Source organism: Taurulus bubalis (assembly GCF_910589615.1).
Source record: "Taurulus bubalis genome assembly, chromosome: 10".
Classification (NCBI taxonomy): Eukaryota; Metazoa; Chordata; class Actinopteri; order Perciformes; family Cottidae; genus Taurulus; species Taurulus bubalis.
Genome location: NC_136598.1, coordinates 23,857,404 through 23,880,366, shown reverse-complemented (window position 1 = coordinate 23,880,366; position 22,963 = coordinate 23,857,404). Strand labels below are relative to the sequence as shown.

General features: G+C 45.3%; 1 protein-coding gene across 1 annotated transcript; it reads right to left on the bottom strand.

Annotated features, from left to right (window-relative positions):
* Positions 1-436: 436 nt before the first annotated feature.
* Positions 437-20,529, bottom strand: gjd1b (gap junction protein delta 1b; the record flags this gene model as incomplete). Its single annotated transcript, XM_079224981.1, has 2 exons — positions 437-1,286; positions 20,459-20,529. 2 exons carry the CDS (start codon positions 20,527-20,529, stop codon positions 437-439), a joined length of 921 nt encoding a protein of 306 aa, XP_079081107.1.
* Between the last annotated feature and the right edge of the window lie 2,434 nt (positions 20,530-22,963).

Genomic DNA, 22,963 nt, shown 5'->3' with positions numbered 1-22,963 from the left:
CGTCTGTTTTCCTCTCGTCTCCTCATCCTCTCATTCTCTCCCCCACACCCTTCAGGAATGAATTCCCCACTTTAAAATAAATGAGGGGCAGAGGAGAAGGTAATTAGTAAAAAAAAAAAAAGTACAAAATGGCAGTTGGAGCGTCTCCCCACGGGAACAAAATGTGTTCATCATGTTCAGAATTTTTTGGTCCTCTCTCTGCTTTTTTAATTTTCCTCTTCCCCTCCTCCTTCTTGACACTCTCAGTCGAAGAGCCGGAGGTTTTTTTTTGTCTTTTTACATTCTGCTTCCTTCATCTCATCGCAGAGGAGGGGTCATCTCCATGCCATCTTCATTCAATTAAAATCATAATTAAGTAGTTCTCCCTCTTGCACATTCACCCCACTCCTTCTCCTCCTCCTTTTTCTTCTTCCTCTTCTTCTTCTTCTCCTCGTCGTCAGACGTAGGCCGATTCGCTGGACTGCGTGCGCCCCAGGTTGGGCGGCTGGGACAGGTGCGCCATGTCCTTCTTCCTGATCTCGCAGATGGACTTCCTGCGGGCCTGCACGCCCCGGATGGCGGCCTTGATCTTGCGCCAGCCCAGGTGGTTGAGCTCCGCCAGGTTGAGCACCACGCAGATGCCGCTCACCGCGAACATGAACACCAGGAAAACCGTTTTCTCCGTGGGCCGGGACACGTAGCACTCCACCTCCTTCAGACACGGGTAGCGGTCGCACTCGAAAATCCCAGGCACGCTGAAGCCGTAGAGGAAGTATTGGCCCGCCAGGAAGCCGATCTCCAGGGCGTTTCTGAACACCACCTGGATGATGTAAAAGCGGGAGATCCCTTCTTGCCGGCGAACCTTGGAGCTCTTCCCGTGGGAGAGGCTCCGCGGGACGTTGGGGATCTCCTTCACCTCCAGGCAGTCGGGTTCTTCCTTCCCGCCGCCGCTATCGCCGCCATGCTGAACCAGGATGCCGTTGATGTTGCGGATCTTCCGCGCTCCCTCCCTTCCCCCGTAGTCCCTCTCCATGATGGGGTAGAGGAAGGAGTAGCGCCGGTCTTTCTGCTTGGCCGACTGGTGGACGGAGTAGGTGATGAAGCAGAGGCTGGGCGTGCACACCAGTATGATCTGGAAGACCCAGTACCGGATGTGGGAGATGGGGAAGGCCTTGTCGTAGCAGGCCTGGTTGCAGCCGGGCTGCAGGGTGTTGCAGATGAACATGGTCTGCTCGTCCTCGTAGACGGTCTCGCCGACGATGGCCACGATCAGGATGCGGAAGATCACCACTACTGTGAGCAGGATCCTGGAGGAGAAAGAGAGAGGTTACATGGGGTTAACAGGCGGAGACGCAGAGTGATTCAGGATGAGATGTCCTCAGATTTCCTTCTACAAATGCTGAGTGCGAAAGCGTGAACAAAGCAGGAAGGACGGATAACAGAGAAAAGTGAGCCGGCAAAGGGTGAATGTAAATGAACAGAAGGAAGATGTTCCTTTTTGGAAAGAGTATAAATAGACGATAAAACAAAGCGCAGCGTTTAAAGATGTCTGTGTGTAAAAATATTCCGCTCTATTATTAGCTTTTAAAAGCAAAACGCTGAAGGCTCGGTGACACCTTCAAAAAGAAAAAAGAGTTACCGTACGGAGAAAACAGAGAGCAGATCAGAGAGATATTGAGACTGAAGCTTGAATGTTTCATGCTCAAGTCAGACTCAAGGTTGGGAGGAGGGATTAGAGATGGAAAGCACAGCAGTGAGCTTCATGAAGGACGTAGAACTCCTTAATTAGACAAGAGAAGTGGGAGAGAAGGAAAAGAAGAACGGACTGATGATGGAGAGGGACATTGTCTTACTGTTAGGTCACTAACCAGAGAAGAAGAAGAAGAAGAAGAAGAAGAAGAAGAAGAAGAAGAGTGCTCTAAATCACTTCTATCAGCCGGAGTCAACACTCCAGAAGAAGAACAGTTGTGAGTGTGTGTGTGTGTGTGTGTGTGTGTGTGTGTGTGTGTGTGTGTGTGTGTGTGTGTGTGTGTGTGTGTGTGTGTGTGTGTGAGATGTGAGGGTGTATACAGGTAAAAAAAATAGATGTGAGATATTGTCTAATTTTAGTGTCCTCTGCGTCATTAGGTAAAGTTACCATGGCAACCTTAAATTCGACTCACTTAAATTGGAGCCGTGATCAGTTTCTGCACACACACACACACACACACACACACACACACACACACACACACACACACACACACACACACACACACGATTATAATCTCGCAGCTGTCAACCTTATAACGGCACAGGTAGCCTTCACTCTCTCTCAGTATTTCAGAAGTTGGTTCTACTTCGATTGTTTCTGTGTGTGTGTGTGTGTGTGTGTGTGTCTATTCTCAATGCGCTGACTTGGCATATCCTGCAGACTTTACGTGCTTCCCGATGTCGGACCCTCACAGTAGCCGGCCTACCGGTCTCTCCTCCTTCTTGCACTCTGTTCCCTCGCTTCCTTGCAGACATCCCTCTGTCTTTGTTGTTTTTTTCTTACTCAACTCCTCATTTATTTTTCAGATCTGAGACCAAGCAAGCACTTTAGACCGCAGGCTTCTTGCCTCCCGCAGTCAGTTGTCTGTCTGTAATCTGTGACTAAAGTCTGGACTAAGACTGCAGACTGCAGACGAGCCCAGACATATGCTAATCCGTTGATTGATCGGCGTTGTAGTTCAATGCCTCCGATACGACTTGAGTTCCGCATGCAGCGAGATCAACTCTCGCTAATCACTCCCATTTATATTAATGATAATCCCATAAATAACGGCATGATAAATGGCTGTCATTACTTCCTATGAACCCCGTAGTGGATGCCATTACTGCAGCCCATCAAAACCTGACCTCATTACATTTATCAGAGATTTATGGGTTTTTATAGAAGTGCATACAAGTCAATAGATGGTGACATATAAAACAAATGGCTTTGGAGGCCGGGCTGATGGGCAGCACAACATGCTGCAGGAAGAGCCACTAATTCATGAGGAAATGTCAATGTGCATGACGGAGAGCGTTTAAAATTAAAGAGATGAAGCTTCACAACAAACTTACTCTCAGCGCCTTTTGGACATTGACGTTCCACCATTGTTAACCCAGTTGTACATGATACATTCATATCTGCGTTTTCGTGTTTTCTACCAGATTGCAGTCACAGCTTTAAACACTTGTTTAATTTAAAGCAGTTCAATTACTTGGTTATATTTAAGTAACAAAACCACTCGGTTCGGTTTAGTCAGTACATCAGGATTTGGGTTAAAATAAGTATGTTAGTTACATTGATGTTGACTTTTGGTTTCACACTGGACACCAACAACGGTTTCCTGGGTGAAAGTCCTGTGTTTATTTGACCAATCCATCCTCCCTGATCTCCTCCTGATGTTGACTTAAGCAGACTACGCTTAGAAATGTATTTGTGATCCGTCAAAAGCAAACATAATCAGAGATTTATGTCTTTTTTTGTTTTCCTGGGTGAAAGTTCTTTGCTTATTTGACCAATCCATCGTCCCTGATCTGCTCCTGATGTTGACTTGTGTTTACAAACGTATTCATGATACGTCAAAACCAAGTGTAATCAGAGAGAATGTCGCATATGCGAAAGACAGAATAGCATCACTGTAACAGATTAAATCCAAATGCTTTTGCACATTCCTTATCTGTAAATGGAAAATAGACGCTGCCTCGCAACATAAGGGGCTGATAGATCGCTGGATCTCAAGGGCAAACACGTTCATATTATATTTCCTTTTACAGTGAAATCATTGTAAAGCATCGGCTTAGTTTGAATAAATAGTAGTTTGATGATGTATTTGTATTACGCCAAAGGCTGAATAACGATAAAGATGTAGTAAAATATGATTTAGATGTTGTCTCAGTCCCTTGCGCATCTTGCAAGATCGACCAACATTCACACAGGAACATTTCTCAAACCCTCTCTCCTCTGACAGCGGCCTCAGTACACAGCTTTGCATTTAAAATCCCACCTTAACCTCTTCCCTCCACTTCACCTGCGACTCCCGCTCGACATAAGTCTGGATTTATCAGATCGAATCAACAAGAGCGAGGAGCTGTCACTTGAATGTATCCACTGCATTTATATAGAAAGATCAAATCTAAAACTGTGCAGTGGATCTCCGGATGGAGGCCCAGGCCACCGCACCTCAGACGTGGCCAGATAATCAGTAGGTGGCATTTGGCTGTGTGACGGGTAATCTACCAATCACGGAGCAGATGTGGAGTCGTGGGGCAGAGATAATCCTCTCCAGAGTTTGACGGCGTGCGGTTCACATGTACTGTATACCTCGTGTCAAAAAACGGCGAGTCACATCAGGGATGACCTCCAAAATGAAAAATACGGGACGTAATGCCAATCTGTCCACCTGTGATCAGCTGGCATGCAGAGGGAGCGGGGCAATGAATGCACAAAAGCTGGGACTGCTTTTTGCCCTTGTAGTGACTCCATTAAGGAGCTTATCGAGCGGAGAATTCACAATACCAGAGTGAGCCAGTGTGGCACTAAATGGACACACACACACACACACACACACGTGTTCTGTATGGCCACACACACATTCGCACAAATATCCATACAAGAAAACCGAGTGAAGAGGCTGTTTGAAACGAACCACAGCACAGAAAAAAAAGACGTAAAATGGCTGTTTGAGATGAGTTCGTTCCAGACAGGGATGAAAAGATTATAAAGTCACCCAAAAAAAAAAATATAAACCAAGTGTGGCTCGGACTTCTCTGCCTTAAATTAAAAGAGAAACCTGCCAGTGGGAAAAGGGAAAAACCAGCAATGGAGGAAAATCTCATGATAGAGAATGAATTATATAATAGCTTCCACACGCGAACCCGCTGCTGTAATCTGTGGCTGGGCCAAGGGAGGATTCTTGCATTAGTTTTTTTTATGTTAATGCCATCGAATAGCTTTAGATTATCGTACCGCACACAGCAACCCCCACCTGTTTTTTCTCTCCTCTCTAAAGCATCTTTCTGTTTTTTTTTCTTTCTTTCATTTGCAGTCCCCTGGCTCCTGTTGTGGCCCCTTTCTCTCTCTCTTTTCTCTCTCTCTTTTTCTCTCTCTCTCTCTCTCTGTCAGGAATAATCTCCAGATTGTGTCTGTAGTTTATCTTTTGTTGTAAAGAGCCTCCTTTCTCTGCAAAAGACCTTCTAATGCACCTTCTAATCGCCTCTGCACATCTGAACATTTACAATACATTTGTGTTACCGCTGAATTGATTAATCAGAGAAATGTATTTAATCAACAGAAGAAGAAACAATCTTTAATGTATGCTGCCTGCAGCTTCATGAAGGTGTGTTTAATGTCATTGCTAATTAAATACTTTGGGCTGTTGTTGAGACAAAAACAAGCATTTTTGAGGGCTCTCCAATTTAATATTTCCTCATAATTTGCAGAATAAAAAAAAATTCCATCGATTCATCCAGAAGTAAACAACAACAGAGAAGTTCCCCGATGATGAAAACGTTGCATACATATGCATCAAGCATGCTCCTGGCAGACACGTTAGCACACATCTCCGCTCACTGGCGGCAGACAGTGTTTGTTGTTCCCTTTGACTAACATGTTGACTGTGTTATCACACAGGCGCTGGTGATTATGCAGAAACAATGTGCCAAGACAAGTCCAAAAACGCCTCTTCTCCTCCAGCAGCAATTGTGTGTTGTGTGTCCCCGGCCTGCTGTCGTTCTCACGCTGATACCGGGCACTGAGGGGGCGTGTTTTATTTTTATTTTCAAAGCTCTCATTGCCAAACGTGGGGTTAATTGTCAAAAATTAAACGTGTGCAGTGATGTGAAAAATAATCATTTCGTGCATCTGACAGGAGAAGTAGTATCAACCGGCCTCCTCTCCGCGTGCACGTGCACACACACACGCACACACACGCACACACACACACACACACACACACACACACACACACACAAAAGAGTGTTGCTGCTCCAGCGGTCTGCATTATTCAACTTCCATGAGAGACTGAAATGCCGTTCACAGTTCAGCTCCTTTGATATTATTGAAGATCTTCCTTTATGTTTAATGTCAGCCTCTTCAAATGAAAGCTTCAACACTATTTACATGACAAGTGGAGAGGTGAGCTGCATGGAAATAGAAGTAGCGGTGAGGTGGGAGTGTGTGTGCTGAGGTTTTAGGGCTCGGTGATGCAGGGCGAAGGCGAGGGGGAAATATACACACTTGTTGTGAGGCCCTTTTTAGAATTGTGTGTTGTTCTTCATTGAGATGTGATGGAAACAAGCATAACAACGGTTGAGGTGGAGTAGAAAAGCACAATAAAGAAGAAAAGGAATTGTGGACAACGGAGGCAAAACTGTTGGGAGGAAAATGAGGAAGAGGAGGAGGACGAGGACATTATTGGTCCAGGGATCGATGAGGAGTGAAAGGTTTGCGGAGGAGATGAAAAGATAAGAGGGAGGAAGAAGAGAAGGGTGGAGGAAGAGCAGCCGTGGGTTCTTTTACCCAGAAACACCCGACGCTAACACCCCCCCTTTCTTTCCCCTTCCTCTCCTCCCTCCCTTCAATCTCCCCTCTGCTGGTTACCACGGCAACAGGCGAGAGGCAGAAGAAGAAGAAAAAAAACGAAAGGGAGGTGAAGTGTGCCGAGTAGAGAGCGAAGTCAACTACAGAGCAGCGTGTTTCTGACCGGCTCGAGGAGCTTCGAGGAGCTCGGGCGCTTGTTTACTTTTAGGGTTCACGAGAAATGGCGGCGGAGGAGAACCAGAACATATTGGCCCCATTTTTAAAGAAAAAACTACTGTTGTTCAAAGGCTGTAGAAGAAGAAAGAAACGAGACACAGGAACCATTTTTAAATATGGATGCCGAGTCTCAAAATTGATTTTCTGGCTGACAAAATAGCTAAAACTTATAGTTTTTGGGATGAAGTCCAGTCGGACAGACAGCTAAAAGCTCTTGGCGTCGCCTCTGCAGGCTGAGAAGTGTGCTAACTGCCCCGGACATCGATGTAAACAAGTCCAGTGTTATGGCTGACCTGCTAATCCTTTCACAAAGCCTCACCTTTAGCCTCCGTCAATACCTGTTCCGTCATGGTTAAGCTCTCTACCTTTTCTCCGCACAGCTCCGTATATCTACTACTGATTCCATCTAGAGATTGAGCGCCCCAGTTTCCCCGGAGAGGTTCACCAATCAGCCTCCCATCTTCTGCTTCACAACCTCTGATCTGCATGATAATCACTTAGCTGATAAATCAGACTGCAAGTCGAGAGGTCTGGAACCAGACGTCTCAACCGGGGTTTACACTCCAAATGCAATTTCAGGAAGTAAGCGCTTCCTATCTGTTTTGCAAAGATTAGCACTGTGGGCGCACAGCGGGATTGTCACGGCAAAATGCTAATTTGAGGTAATAATGCAGTTCAGGCAAAAATAACTCTCTGACTTTCTGAATATACTGACATTCACATCCCACTTCTGGACTTATCTCACCCATCACCACTTAAAGACAAAATAGAATAGAGAAATGTAGCCTACATTTTTGTAGCTCCTGACTTTGGTCGTACTATAATCTAATCATATCCTAATAACTGTAAACATTTAGCGAGTTAACATGCTATGCTAGTAGAACATGATGAAATATAAAAAATGCTAATTTAGTAATTTGGTAAACTAATCACTGTGAAGGCCTTTTACACACAATACGAAATTCTCGCCTTGAGCTTTTATTGTGAAAGTTGGGAACAGTATATGCGCTGCCTTGGTTGAAAAAATAAAATCAGTTTTCTGTCTTTTGGTTCAGACTATGGAGCCACCGCCTTGTCGTTTTATAATCCTCATAAATATAGGTTGATGCCTTTATTCAAGGTGCAAAAGCTATTTTTTTGCTGCATAATATTCATGTTCTGTGTGAAAGTGTGTGCAACAACTAGAACAACAAAATGATGTAATTTACGTAGGAAAAAAAAGTAGATATATTTATATAAATATATTATATTTTCATATTCTTATATTTTATATGTATATTTCAATATAAAGTTACCACTTGTCATTATGTGTGTTTGTTAAATATGAATCAGGAGTCAGGAGGTGGTTTAGCTTAGCAAATAAACCGCTAACTTATGTAGCGCACAGTTTGCCGTTGCTTCCATGTCGTTGTGCTAAGCTAAGCTAACGACCCCCCGGCTCCAGGTTCACATTCAAATGCGTGAAATGAGATTGATCTTCTCATCAAACTCTTGATAACAAATGCACTAAGTGTGTTTCTTCTATACCTGCACATGTACGTTTAAAGCCATTTTCTTTTTTTTAATCTTCGTTTTGAAGCCGCCTCCTGACCGGGTCGTGCGGGTCCACTGCCCGCACGCCGTTGAGTTAGGGATTTGGGATTTGCGGCGAATGCTTTGCTCATCAGTGTCAGCAGTGGGTTTTGGGAAAATCCCTCCTGAGTCCCTCCATCTCTTTGTTTACCCCCAACCTTCATCTTCTCCTCATCTCCTCTTCCACCTCTTATCGTTTTGCCGTTGTGTCTTCTCTCTCTCTCTCTCTCTCTCTCTCTCTCTCTCTCTCTCTCTCTCTCTCTTGTGTGTCTTCCGGATGCCAGGTGGTAACCCACATACGACGCACCAGGAGCTGGGACAAATCTCATCCTGTCACATCAAACACGGACGGACACATGTCATGCTCTCTCTCTCTCTCTCTCTCTCTCTCTCTCTCAGTCTGTGTTTCTTTGCCACGGTTTATCAATAGCTCGTAGTTCACGGCGGGTCGTCTGGCACCGAGCTGTATCCGACCTCACACAGGAGACACACACACACACACACACACACACGTTGCAGTGCTTCGGGCCAGTGACAGAAGGAGAGAGGGGGCTGCACGCTCCCCTGTTGACAGACCATCATCCTGCGTGGCCACCGAACAAACATTTACAGGCGCCGACACACACACCGTCACACTCCAACGCTCAGACCGATAAAACCACAAATATACACAGATTCACCAGGAATACACAGAACGAGAGACGGAAACCACTGAGGACACCTCTCCGTGCACGTGTGCACACACACATTTTAATCACACACACACACACACTCTTTCTTCCAGCTGTTGCAGGGCGTCACAAAGCCGATTGTGTCTGACATTGCCGGGTGTTAGTTCCATCCCCTCTGGAGAAGATGAAGATGAAATTATATCATACCGCCCAGTGGTGATGGTTTTATCGTTGTTTAGCCGGGGAGCCGTTGTACTCCGAGCAGGTGGCCTCCGAGCTCAGGGACACAATGTCCCACCGCGTCTTATTTCAAGGAATATTCAAGGAGCGGTATGTGCAAAGCACTTTAAACCTAATAATCCTAGCAGGATATATTTGGCGTGTGTGCCCTATATGCACACGCGCCAAATATATCCTGCACAATACTTCTACTCCTGGACGCCACATGTATGGAAATTGCCGTTTTTATTTCACGCCACTATATTCATTTGACACCTTTGAGCACTGGTGGTTTTTTCACAGCTAGCTATACCTAAAAAATAATGTCCTTGAAGTTTATTTTGAAAAGACGAGCACGTAACGTTTTTTGCAACTTTTTTTATTTCATACGAACCATTATATAAGAATACCTTGTGAAAATAAGTCCATAATATAGCACGTTGAGGTACTTTACTTGAGTATGTACATTTCATGCTACTTAATTATTCTACTCCTCATTATGTGTTTTAATGCCACTACATTCATTTCCCGGTTAGTTTTAGTTTTTTAGGTTGTTTGGTTTCTGACGTCTCGAGTTGGAAGCAGTTTCACGCTTTAAAACCATGGCGACCCCTCAGATTAATCTTGTGACCCTCTGGAAGGGGCCTGACCCAGAGGTTGGAGAACAATGGCCTAAACCTCAGCCGTTTATGAATCAGCAAAAGCTCAGTGAAACAGGGAAATGCCACATGGATGCAACAGTATTAATAATGTAATATTTAATAACACGTCAATTACAGGGGCCAATCTTCTGAAGTATTTTTGATACTTTAACTAAGCTAATAGCTGGTATCTCAGTATGTTTACTTATGTAAAGCACTTGTAGATGCTAGTTTTTCATTACAATTACCTTTTATAATTATGAACTCATTAATTTACTTATGAATTAAATGCTCCCTTACATACTGAATATAAGTACACAGATGAACAGGCATGTATTAATCTTCTCCGTTTACTGCAGTACACTGTACATGTACTGTGTGTATTTCTGCTGCAATGATAAGTTGGTTGGTGACAGAATACTCTTTTATTATTGTAACGTCTCCGCGTGTAATCCTGGATCTGTAAGCTCCTAAAATGGAAATCTAATAATAGCATATTCCAATACTGTACACTTATCTATCTATCTCTTTGTGCCTCCATCCCTCTCTCTCTCTTTCTCTCTCTCTCTCTCTCTCTCTCTCTCTCTCTCTCTCTCTCTCTCTCTCACACACACACACACACACACACACACACACACACACACACACACACACACACACACACACACACACACACACAAACACCAACACAAAGGTATTTAAGTAGTGTGGTGATGAATGTGAACTGACGAGCTCTGGAGATAAATTGATGGAGATCAGAGAGGCAGACAATAATTCAAATTGAACACAGTGTCTCTCTCTCTCTCACACACACACACACACACACACACACACACACACACACACACACACACACAGTCCAGTTGTGTATTTTTGTGTCGTAATACCCTTCTACCCTGGCTCATGACTATAAAAGGACATTTTCATGATTTGTAGTTTGAGACCACTAACACGGCATAGCCTGATCCCGGGAGAGGTGTGTGTGTGTGTGTGTGTGTGTGTGTGTGTGTGTGTGTTTTCCGGTGCACGGGGTACACAAAGTGTGCCGTATACGCAAAGGTCTCCATGGCGATACTAACCGTGGCAGTTACCTTGGCAACAGACGAGGCGATAAAAAGTGAGAAGTTAAATTGGAGCCCGGGCATTAAAAATAGACTTTGCTAAAAAAATAAAAAAATCTTTTCCGAGCGATCATTCAGAATGGATCATTGGCGGGGACGGGAAGAAAAACATATAAGTGACAGGAGTGGTCACCATGGCAACAGCACCACCAGTGAGCAGAGCGTTGGTTTTTGGGTGGTCGGTTGTGATGATGGAGGGGTGGAGCAGGAGAAAGAGCAGCGGGGGGGACAGGAAGGGAGCGAATGCGTGGGTGGGAAAGGAGGGATGGAGGGAGGGTCAACGGATGGGAGTACAGAAAGAGAGAAAGAGCGGGAGAGGAATGATGGGCGTAATCCGGATTAAAACGGTGGGTTTTGGACAATCCCGAGCTCGGGCCGCCGTGCATCTGCCAAACTCCCGCCCACCACGACTCCCCCGTGCCAAACTCCAACCCAAATCAGCAGCTCTGGCTCAGGCAGGGAGCCTCCATGACACACACAGCAGACAACACATGGCTGAGCAGGGAGCATCCCAAAAAAATATATCATATGTGATTTTAATCTTCAATAGTGGCTCCGACTGAAGCCGCGGCAAAATAAAAATATACAAATTCACATTTTTATGCATGTACTCTTTTTCCAGGTAGTTACTTTGCAGATTGAGATTATCAATACAAAATATCAATCAACTGATAAATGATGGTGTATTATTATGGATTAAGATGGCCGGCGGTATATAAGGTAGTTCAGCTGCATCATTAGTGATTCACATGTTAATGCATCAGTAATTATAATCCAGTGACATAATACACATTATTCTGAGACAGGGCCATTCTGCACAATGAGTACTTTTACTTTAAGTATTTTTTTATACTAATACGGATGAATTTTGAACTTGTTGCTGTATTTTTTAAATATTTGTTGAGTATTTCTTCTGCCACTGAGAGTGGATATCAGTATGATAATGAAATGTACATAATAAATAAATATCTCATTTTCTATTAATTTCTGCTTTAGAATGAGTAGAAGTTTATATAGTGGGCCGCGCTGGATGATTGGATCTTCTGAGGTGCATTTCCATGTGGATTTAATGTGATTAAATATGTGTCTGATGATATGGGGTTGATAAGTAAGAGAGGTCTTCTGAGGTGTTGGTGTCCCAACCCATAAATTAAAAAGTACACCAAGTTCTGTGTAAAATCAGACATCTAATGCATCATTCATTTCTGATGGGAAATCACTACACAGATGATGTGATCTTAATTCTTATTTTACACATTTCATTCCTTGCTCATTATGAGTTTTTTCTTTTTTTACAGAAGTGAAACATTACAGAATTCAGAAGAACCTGAAGGCTGGAAACCAGGAGAAGCCGGTTAGCTTAGCTTAGCACAAAGTGGGGAAAAAAAGGGAAACTCTATGAACAGATATCTGCAGATGAATGCAGGAATCTGTCGGAAATAGAACAAGATTTTGGTATCAGGGGCGTTCTGGTTTCCGTTTGTAGTCCGAGTAGAATCGACCAATCACGTTTGAGCGTGGTCTCTGAATGTTCAGATCACGTGACAAATAGTTCACTGATAAAAGCACTATGTACGTGTCTATGGATTATACAAAGAAGGCCAAATTCGTTTTTAGACGCTTTGGAAACAGGTTAAAAAAAAATCATCCCCTTTTCAGGGCTGTACAGAGGCAATAAAGTAGCTTTTTATTGGCTATCGACAAACTGTCAACTGAGAGTAAATTATCTTTCTCGTGAACCTCGACTCCACCCCCGAAATATCGGCCCTCGCACCCGGAGGCTGAATCATTGTTGGAAAGATCCCCTCACCAGCACCTCTACCGCTCACTAATTAAAATAGTTACACACTAATGTACGATTATCACGTTATATCTCATTTGTTTATTCTGTACTAAACACAGTAGAGGTTTAGTATTTCTATCTGAGGCTCCATCATTAATCTGATACAGCAACCCGACATAATGGGACACTAGTGGTGTCTGATGGGAGGTCCAGCTTCCCCCAGTAAGTACCAGTGCTACTCCTGCCTGCTGCTGTCTCTCTACTGGTTGTTAACGCCGGTGCTTGTCCACCAAGTAGCTGGTTCATAATTGGCTCAGAGGGCTGTGTGAATGCAGCATATTGCCGAGAGTCAAACGCACTCAGCGCAGCTCGAATTCACTGCTTAATTGGACAATCTGTGAATGGGATCGTGTGTGTGTGTGTGTGTGTGTGTGTGTGTGTGTGTGTGTGTAGAGAGGTGCGAATGCATTGTCACACTCTATCCGGTTGCTCATATGCAGAGACGAGTGCTGTGACGGCTTTGGCAGAATGTGTGCGTGTGTGTTGCTGTGTGTGTGTGTGTGTGTGTGTGTGTGTGTGTGTGTGTGTGTGTGTGTGTGTGTGTGAGAGGGGGGCAATGAATCAGATGTCTCCTTTTAGCATGTTGGTCCTGGCGGAGGCGGTGTGTGTGTGCTGCAGCAAGGTGTGACTGTGTGCACTCACGATGAGTCAATCACACTGTGCACAAGCTGATAATGCCTCAGAGTAACCGTCGACACACACACACACACACACACACACACACACTCAAAAGAGATGAATCTCAGCGTGTTCATTAGAGACCACAGAGAGTCACAAAGTGTGAAGATGCCATCGATGATGGGAGTTGAGGCGCGCGGGGGATGAGGAGGATAAATCATTGGAAGAAGTCTTGTCATCTTCAAAGAGAGAGATTGAGTGAGGAGGCAAAAGAGAGAGAGAGAGAGAGAGAGAGAACGCACAAAACGAGAATGTCAACTTTATTTTGCCGACGCCGAAATGCTGTTAGTCAGGAGTGATAAAAGCAGGTTTTATAAATAAGACAATGATCTCACGAGCTCCCACAAATATAGACCCGTCTGAGAACAACTTCAAACGCAGCGCAGCGTTGCTTTGCACCAAACAAAGATCAAAGTTGGCCATTTTGTCTTTTATCCCTCATATTTTATGTAGTTTTGTTTTTGTTTCTGGCTGCATGAGAGAGTCCGACATCACAGTGCAGCGCAGACACTTCAGCTTTACATTTCTTTATCATTAAAACACAGTTTCTGCTCCACTATGTAAAGATGATTCAAAGCCCGTTGTTATTGTTGGTTACTTATTCATGTCTCCTTTGCTTGTTTGGTTCCTCTGTCGTTGTTTTACAGGTGACAGTTACAAGTCAAGAGTCGAATGTGAGAACCAAAGCGTTGAAGTTGAAGTTGGGTGCTTTACCGTCCTGTCATGTTGCCGTTGATCAAAGAAGATTCATCCGAAGGGAAACTGTGCTACCCGCAGCACAGAGTGACTAACCATTAAGAATTCATGTTTACACGACTTGACATTAAATCACCTGCCTTATTAGGCCCTCACTTTCCAATAAAGCTGGCATTTTCTAAACATCCACAAGGTATGGAAGTCATCTTTCAGAGACGTAGAACTCGCTGGAGATCATCTTCAATGCAGATGCCAACAAGGACGTGCTTTTCATGTCAGCGTGTTCAAGAATTGATTATCTGACAGCGCTCTGTAGATTCTCACTCCTTGGATGTCAGAACTGATCACAGGTCCTTGAATGCACGGTCAGGGATCGAGTCTTCAAGCTGGATCCTGCTTTCAACTCTATTTCCACTGGTTTTGGTCAAGTGGTAAAGGCAACGGAATAATAATGAAAATGTAAACATGTATCAGAAATGAGCACACGACTAAATGACTTCTTTTTTTTTCAGGGTTGCTCTGGTGTGTTTGTGCGTGTGAGGTAATGTCCGGGTTAAACTACCCCTCCGGTTCTGATGCTGACCTGCTCTGTCCTCCAGCGAGGTGCTAACGCTAAACCTGTAAGCCTCACTGAGTCACCCTGCCAGAGACGGTTTCTCCCCGAGGCCCTTCAAGGTGAAACCTGTCTGAACTCGGACCCCTCCGCCTGCCCTAATCTCTCTATCTTTATCCATTCATCCCTCTCTCTCTCTCTCTCTTCTATCGTCATCCGTATTATTGTCTTTCTGTTCCGTTAACACGGGATGAAGATGGAGGCTTATCTCCCAACGTTAGTGGCTGATGACCACACACATAAACATCCAATAAGAGTCGGTTACGCCACGTCACTCAATGACCTTCGCATATGAGGACCGCGAGGATCAAGAGAGAAGAGAATAAGCAGCTGAGAGAAGATTGGGATGGAAGAAGCGTATATGAGGTGTAAGCAGAAAGAAATGAGAACAGAAGCTGCATAATTACATGCAGTTGCTCTCTCTTTTTCTCCCCCAGCTACATGTGCATCTCCGGCGGTCCCTATGGAAGCTGGTTGTAGTACTCCAGTCATGAAAAGGATGCAAGCTGCTACAGAGCGTAGATGTGTCTATATCTCCAGCAGCACAGCTGGAGTAGATCAATCCCACCATCAGCGCTGGCATGAACTCTAATGCTCACTTCTTCAATAACGATCTCGTCTTTGACACGAGATAAAAGTCCACGAATTGAGGTTTCATCCGCTGTGTGTTTTGTTGAGACGCAGCAGGAATCCCATGCATCTTCCTCCCATTCATAATCTCCCCGCTGGAATACGAGAGGTCATTTTAATCACTGGTTTCCTCACAGCAACGCAGAGAAAGGCGCTGACATCACAGCCGCCAGCATCCCGGAGGGTCATTGCATATGGAAGGGGAAGTGTGAAAGCAGAGACACGGAGGGACGGAGGGAATAGATGTCGGAGGTCTCGCTTGGCCTTCTGTGAGTGTCTGTTTTTTTTGACACCCTCTCTGGGGATTCTGCCGAAAGCGAGGCGATATCACACACGGGCCCCCGTTCTCGCTTTCCTCTCCTCCGCAACGTATAGCACGCGTTTGCCAGATATGCCTCGTTTTGCACAAACAAAATCATCCATCACCTCCGGGATGATCTAAAGGTCATGTGACGACGGAGCTGTAACCCGTCAACAAACACGGACACACGCTGCACACACTGCTCACTAAAGAAATATTGGTTTTGGCTGCGTGTGCTGCGCTGAAAGAGTGTGTGTGGCGCGTGCACACACACACACACTGATTGGTAATGAGTGACAACACTCATTTGACTCAGGGGAGCCGTGTTGAGGAGTCCTGCTAAGTCCTAGCGAGCTGGTCTACGTCAAGAGGTCCAGAGCTTTTGCACAAACACACCTACACACACTCTGGTGAAGCGCACACGTGCAAAAGGCATGCTGAGATACAAGGAAACCTTGGTGAACTATACAGCTCCAAGGACTGCATTTTAAAAAGGTCTTCAAAGCAGCTTCAAGGCCTCTGTGTGCTGCAGAGTGCTTGAGGACTGTGTCTGAAACCTCCCTTCTCACAGTGGAACTGGAGCGCATCTGATAATTTATGTCACAACTGTCGGATCCAAAACAGACATTCCAACAATCACAGGCACTTTAAACGGGCCAAGAGGTTGACTCTGTATGTCTTCTGGCGCTTTTTCGTGTGTACAAGCTAAACTTGCATTGTCTCTTCTGACCAGCAGGGGGCGACTCCTTAGTCATTAGTTTGTGGTCTCAATCTCTAGTTTGAAGTCTTCTTCAAAACAGCATGATGTTTATTTAGTAAATGATGGTCCTTTTAGAGCAGAAAGCAGGGTATGCTATAGGGCGGGGCTACATTTAATTGACAGGTCGCTAACACAGCGTTGTCGAGACTTTCCCCTTCGAACTTTAACCCGTTCACAGTGTGTTTTGGGTTCATGAAAGTTAATTGTAACATCATTGGCTGCATAAAAGTTGTATTCAGCATTCAGTTGTGCGTATAGCTCCTCCCTCTCGCGTCACTTCTGGTTGCAAAACAGACAAACTGTCGAACTAAAGGCTCCAAAATGTCCATCTACAAACCAACAGGTAGCGTCACTGTGGCTACATACAGTCTATCGTCGTGATTAAAAAATAGAAAAATGAACAAACAGAGAAAAACATTGTGACTGATAGACGAGCAACACAAATGTGGGACCTTTGATCTGCTTTGAACTGAAGTATTTCATGAGTCACTTTCAGAAGAAAAAAGGCTTTCAGGACCAGCATGACCTATTACTTTTATAGCATTGTGTTGTAGTATACAATGGGACTGGTCTGAAAGTGTTTTAGTAATTGTTTTTTTTCCAAATGCCAGTTCTGGAAAAAGGGGAGCCATCGTGCAAGTCAACTTATATCTGGACAATAAGATGTTTAAAGAGCCATTCGGAGAGAAAGAGATATCCAGCTTATAGTTCTCACTCAGCTGTACGTTGAAGGAACACTGGCTGTGAATAATGCATTTAACCAAGTGTTGAACCACAGTCCTCTTATAGAAAAAGGCATCTGTAGAGTTCTGTAGAGTTGTAATAGTTTAGTAAGTCATAATTGGACTGAGGCTGCTAATTATTTTTTATGGACATTCCAGTCGCTTGATGCCTAAAGAGTATCTCAGTAAATGCCCTGTCTCTCTTCTATCAGGCTCCACTTTCCAATCCATTATTGGAGATCAATGCGGTGGTGGGAGGATGCACCTGCAGGTGTATTGGTCCCAGTCTGGCCAATGGCAGCTCCCATATTGGGCTGTTTGGCCTTTGGGAGCGGGGCCCCACTGATGTGTTGACAGTAGTCAGGTAGAGAGCGCTTCATCAGGCCGCCGGAGTCCAACAGTCCATCAGATCGGTCCGAGTCGATTTGCACGTGCCACACTGGCCGTAATGGCAGGAATTAATCACAGGTAGGTAGCAGGTGAATACACACACACTCAAAGTACACAGAAGCTCACGTTTCACACACAGTCCGGGTGTTTATGCACACGCACACACCCTGACCGTAGAAGGGGATCTCCTGAGCCGTTTGTAATCGTATACACAAGCAACAAGTGATATATTCCCCCTGATGTGTGTGTGTGTGTGTGACTCATGTTTTTGACGAATGCACTCGGGCCTGTAGGGCTCACGACGCCCCGGGGACAGAGACCCGTCTGGATGCTTCCTCCTCGCGCGGGACGGCACCTGCGCCGACCAATGAGATCGCATGCAGAGGAGGAGGGACCAATAGGTTTTTAGGATTGAGGGAGTATTAGCGTGCGTTTATAAAAAATCCATGTCAGCAGCAGTGATGTCCCAGATTAGATGGTTTTGAGCCGTAGAAAAGCAGTTGCGGGGAAAGGTACTTTACTGTCACACCGACACCAGATACAGACTATTAAACTACTAATATGATCACGGAGAGATTAGGAATGCTTCCTTTAACGACATTTAGGAGATAGAGAATCACCATGAAGATCATCCTACCCTTTGTTCAACCTGGAAAAATGTCATAGGCTATATGAATGTTGTCCAGGCAGCAATTAGGGAGGTTTGTATTTGCACTTCGACGAACAAAGCCTAATGATACATTACTGCAATGTATCATTAGGCCTCACAGACTGAACTAAACAAAGTATATAATATAGTATATACTACATTTTCCGGCAGTCTAAATCCTTCACAGCAGCTTTACAAGTTGGTTTCTCTGCGTCAGTTTTAGCGGGACTTTCAACTGGATGATGTTGCGACGTCTTTGGACAGGAAGCAAGTCAAATATACTTTGGAAACCACACATGAACTTCTCTTTGGAGAGTCAGACTTCCAACCAAACCGGACAGTTAGTCAATATGTCGGTTTACAGCTGATTGCATTAAAGTGGCAATCTCCAAGATGATGATTGACCTCATGGCCTCACTGATGAAAGTGTTGCAATATGTGAATATATTTGCCGTATTATGAATACTGGGTGCAGTATTACAGTTGTCCTCCATTGTATACTCACAATCAATGGAACAATGCACACAATTCTGGCACACAAAACGTGGAGCTCATGCGTCAACAAAAAGACTCCAGACTGTTGAAGTCAAAGGCACATTCAAAGTCCATTTTTCTCAACTCAAACTGAAATAGTAAGAATTATCACATGATCTACCATCTGTACCAACAACTATAAATGCATGTTTTAGCGCTATTGTGCATGGACCTCGACAACACAACGAGATTAAGAGTCTGCAGCAATCTATACAACCCACAACCTCAGTTTTCTCAGAAAGAACACATCAAAACTTGAAATTCACTGATTTACTGAAACAGTGTAAACGTCACAGTGTCGTGATGGGTTCGTGGAAATAGAAACCAAAAGTAAGGAGCACAAACCAATGCACGTTGAAACTGCACAGGGATGCAGGCAAGTGTATATTTGAATATGTTGTCAAGGTTTTACCGGTTTCCTCCCGTCATATAAAACCTTTCAGCTGACAAGAGACATAATCTGAGACACTGTTTTTCTCTCGTTTTGCCTCCTGGGTGTCCTGGATGCCCCCCGCGCGCGCGGGTCGTGACACGCAGCACCTCGTGACGAGACATTCCTCTTGGCTTGCTCCCAACGCCCTGCAGACCGAGGCCATGTGTCTGTGAATAACCCCTCCCTCTCGTCATCATGCTTCCTGTCTCTCACATCTTGCACTCTGTGCCTCTACTTTGCAAACCAAACTCTCTCTCATCTCTCTCTCTCTCTCTCTCTCTCTCTCTCTCTCTCTCTCTCTCTCTCTCTCTCTCTCTCTCTCTCTCTTTTTTTCCTTTTTTCCTCGATTTCCTTTAGGGATTTCATTTCCCAACCTCCTCTTTCTGTCTCTTTTCTCGCTCTCGCCCGGGCCCCTGCAGCCAGGATGACTGGTCCAGTGGATGAGCGACACCACCACTGCTCCTCTAGTGTCTCATGAATAAAGGGCGGGATGCTGAGCCATCCTTCAGGATTCAACACCGACTCCAATTATCCATCCGACCAGCAAAAAAAAAGAACAAGAACTTCCCAAATCACTTCAGTTTCAAGACAAAGCATCTCACACTCAAGAGTCTTTGTCAGCAGGAATAGAGACGACTCATCTGCTGCCATGTTTCTCCTCCACATCGTTTACTTCGTGAACTGCACTGACATTTATTCACTCAATAATTCAAGAGTATCGCACGAGCCCGGCTGAGTCAGTTTGGCTTCGGGGAGGTGGATTTGGTTTAAGCTGCTAATTCAGACGGGCTCCACTGAACCCGAGCTGAACCTGCGGTTTCCCAACATGTCCCAGGAAACCCCCAAACTCAGGCGCGCGTCCTCCAGATGCAACATGGCGTTTATTACGCGCGCGTGCACGGGGCTGATGGGCCCTCTGTGACCCCCCCCCCCCCCCCCAAAAAAAAACCTCATCAATAAGTGTTTTTCGAGCTAAAAAAAACGAGACATCTCGCTATTGCTGGACGATGCATAAATCATAACAGCCGTGACCCTGCGCTTGTGACTTTTTTATTTATATTTTTTAGGAATGACTTCATACTTGAAGATGGGAAGGAGGGAGGAAATTAAAATTTTAAATTTTAATTTAAATTTTAATTAAAGGGAAAGGGTCATGTTCTTCATGCGCTGGTATCCTGCTGTGCGCGTATACCGTGTGGCAGCATGAGGATGAATACACGCGTGACAACCACACACTCACCTTCCGATCATAGTAGAGTGCTGCTGCACGGCCGCCTCCAGGAGGCGCTCCAGGATGGTCCACTCCCCCATGGCTGCAGTCCGGGGGCACCCGCTGGGTACCGGGGATCAGAAGGAGGGGGTGGAGGGGAGGGGGCAAGTGCACCAGCTAAGAGTCCCGTGGAGTTTGTGTCTTCAAATCCACTTGTTGAGGTTGCAAAAAAAAAAAAGAGAGAGAGAGAGTCGAAAAGCAACTTTGCACGAGTTCAGTTCATTCAACTGCACCTGAGAGGGTTTTTCTTTGTGTGTTTTTTTTTTTTTTTTGGACCGAAGCTCCAGCTCTCACGGGTGTAAACATGTGGAAGTCTCCATCCCGCGGTAACTTCTTCCCCTTTGGGTGCACCCCGAGGCCCCCCCACCCCCACCCCCCATCCACCTCCTAAAACAGCTGGTCCGTCATGTATGTCCTCACGCGCAGACCTGGTCCGGCACACACACACTCACACACACATACACACACACTCACACACACTACCGAGTCGCGCCGCCCATCACTCCGCCCTCACACTCTGCTTCTCTGACAGCATCTCGTAGTAACTTGGGCTCTCCAGGTTCCACGCGCTCACGCGCGCCTGAGGAACCGGGGCTCTGCGTGTCTGCGCGTGCTCCGCTCCTCCATCCTCTTCATGTCTTTCCTGCCCCTCGGTCCTCTCTCTTTCCACAGCTATTGTTGTTCCTTCCCCTCCTCTCTTGTTCTGCTCCTCTCCTCTGGACTGAAGCGTCGCACTCTTCCTCCTCTTCCTCCTCCTCCTCCTCCGTCTCCTCTCCTCTTGAAACCGTGCGAGACTCAGTGGCTTCTCCGGTCCCCTCCTCCCTCTCTCTTTCTCGGTGTTTTCTGTCAGCGTGGTTTACGAGAGGCAGCTCTCCTCTCCTCCCTTCCCTTCATCTTGTTTTCCCCACTTGGTTTCTCTCTCTCTCTCTCTCTCTCTCTCTCTCTCTCTCTCTCTCCGCGAGCGCCCTCCACCTGCCTCCGTCTCTCTCTCTCTCTGAGCAGCAAGACCGCGCGTGTGTCTAGAGGATTAGAGAGGAATCATCTCGCTGCTCCTCCTCCTCCTCCCTCCCCTCACTCACTCCCCATCACTGTGTTTATACCCCCTCCTCTTCCTCCTCTTCATCTCTCACTGCTCCACCACACACACACACACACACACACACACCATGTCCCCCCCTCAGCGCCACGATGCTCATGATTTGGGTCTTTCATCTATGTTTTTATATCATCTTTGCTGTTTATATACACACACACACACACACACACACACACACACACACACACACACACACACACACACACACACACACACACACACACACACACACACATTAAAGCCAGTGCCACAGTGCCTTGCAAAGTCTGTGTAGCTGTGTGTGTGTGTGTGTGTGTGTGTGTGTGAGAGAGAGAGTGCATCCAACCCATCGAGCAAATTACTCTAAATCTTGATGAATGTCACTAATTCCATTTCCACCTCTCTCTCTCTCTCTCTCTATCACACACACACACACACACACACACACACACACACACACACACACACACACACACACACACACAGTAATCATGGAAGTGGGTCTTTTGGGGTTAGTGTTGGGTAGAGGCAGTTCCACTTGAGGACATCTACAATTAACAGACTGATTACAAGTCCAGTTTGATTGAGATATATTTGGGAGTCCGAATTCAAATTAAAGCGCAGCGGCTGGTAATCTTCTCCAAAGACATCGTTTGTTACGCGTGTTGAAACCCTGTTGACGTCCGGTCAGCAGTCGACGGTTCATTGATACACAGTTTAAAGATGATTTTGGGAGAGTGGTTTTGAAAGGTGTCAGCGATTTTAACGACTTTTCAGGCCCTATAAATATATTTGTCCAAATATATATTACATTATATACTCTTGGCAAAGTATAGGGAAAGATTTAAAAAGTATTTGGAATGCAATCATATAAACATATATGAATATCAGCATACACTTAAGGAGCAAAATGTCCCCCAAAAAATTGCTTCATACCTGAATTGAATTAGCCATAATGTATATTTCTCATATCGCCTGACTCTGCAGTTCTTCTCTACTGGTGTTACTGGTTTAGTCCCCTCTCGCTGCTCTCATACTGGGAGTTAAGCTAAAAGGAGATATTTGATATTTCCACAATAAGGACAGTATGTATTTGCAGCCGTTATAACACATACATTATTAGCATTAATATTGGATGTTTTGTGTCACTTTGCAGCAAACATTCGTGGGATCACATGACAATACTCACTCAACGGCAGCATCTCCATGCATTGCATGCTGCTGAGTGTTTCAGTGGCTTCCTCTTGTCACTCCCGGATCCCCAGACCGGAGGAGTAGTAATCTATTAAGGAGGTAAGGAGCGACCACACACACACACACACACACATAATCCGTCCCACCCCATGCTTAGACAATCTGGCAGCACTGCGTCTCACACGAGAGTAAAGAAGAAGAAAAAA